Source organism: Fulmarus glacialis, unplaced genomic scaffold (assembly GCF_000690835.1).
Source record: "Fulmarus glacialis isolate BGI_N327 unplaced genomic scaffold, ASM69083v1 scaffold19928, whole genome shotgun sequence".
Lineage (NCBI taxonomy): Eukaryota > Metazoa > Chordata > Aves > Procellariiformes > Procellariidae > Fulmarus > Fulmarus glacialis.
The window spans coordinates 1-340 of NW_009230366.1; the positions used below are offsets into that span (position 1 = coordinate 1).

The following is a 340-nucleotide window of genomic DNA, read 5'->3' on the forward strand; positions in this document are numbered from 1 at the left end:
GTGAGTCAATGGCTTGGTGCTGAGCAAGGGGTGCGTCATGAGGCAAGGGCAGCGTGCTGGGTGCTGAGCCAGCCCCCCCTCGATTCCCGTTGCAGGACCATGCCTTCCGCTTGCTGCAGCCCGGCGGGGTCCTCACCTACTGCAACCTGACCTCCTGGGGGGAGCTGCTGAAGACCAAGTACACCGACATCGAGAAGATGTTTGAGGTGAGCGTTGTTCCCCAGGCTGGGGAAGGCCTGGCACCCCCAGCCCAACCCATGGTCCCCAAAGCCGCCCCGTCAGCCTGTGCACCTCCTGCACCCCCGGGTGCTCACCTGACACCGTGGCCGTGGAGCAGCCC

The 340-nt window shown here is 65.6% G+C and overlaps 1 protein-coding gene across 1 annotated transcript in view; it reads left to right on the forward strand.

Annotated features, from left to right (window-relative positions):
* Positions 1–95: 95 nt before the first annotated feature.
* Positions 96–340, forward strand: part of GAMT (guanidinoacetate N-methyltransferase) — a gene marked incomplete at its 5' end in the record, with an annotated part of 597 nt that continues 352 nt past the window's right edge. The window contains one exon of the mRNA XM_009584201.1: positions 96–206. Within this exon, the coding sequence (XP_009582496.1) occupies positions 96–206 (111 nt within the window). The remainder of the gene's footprint in view (positions 207–340) is intronic.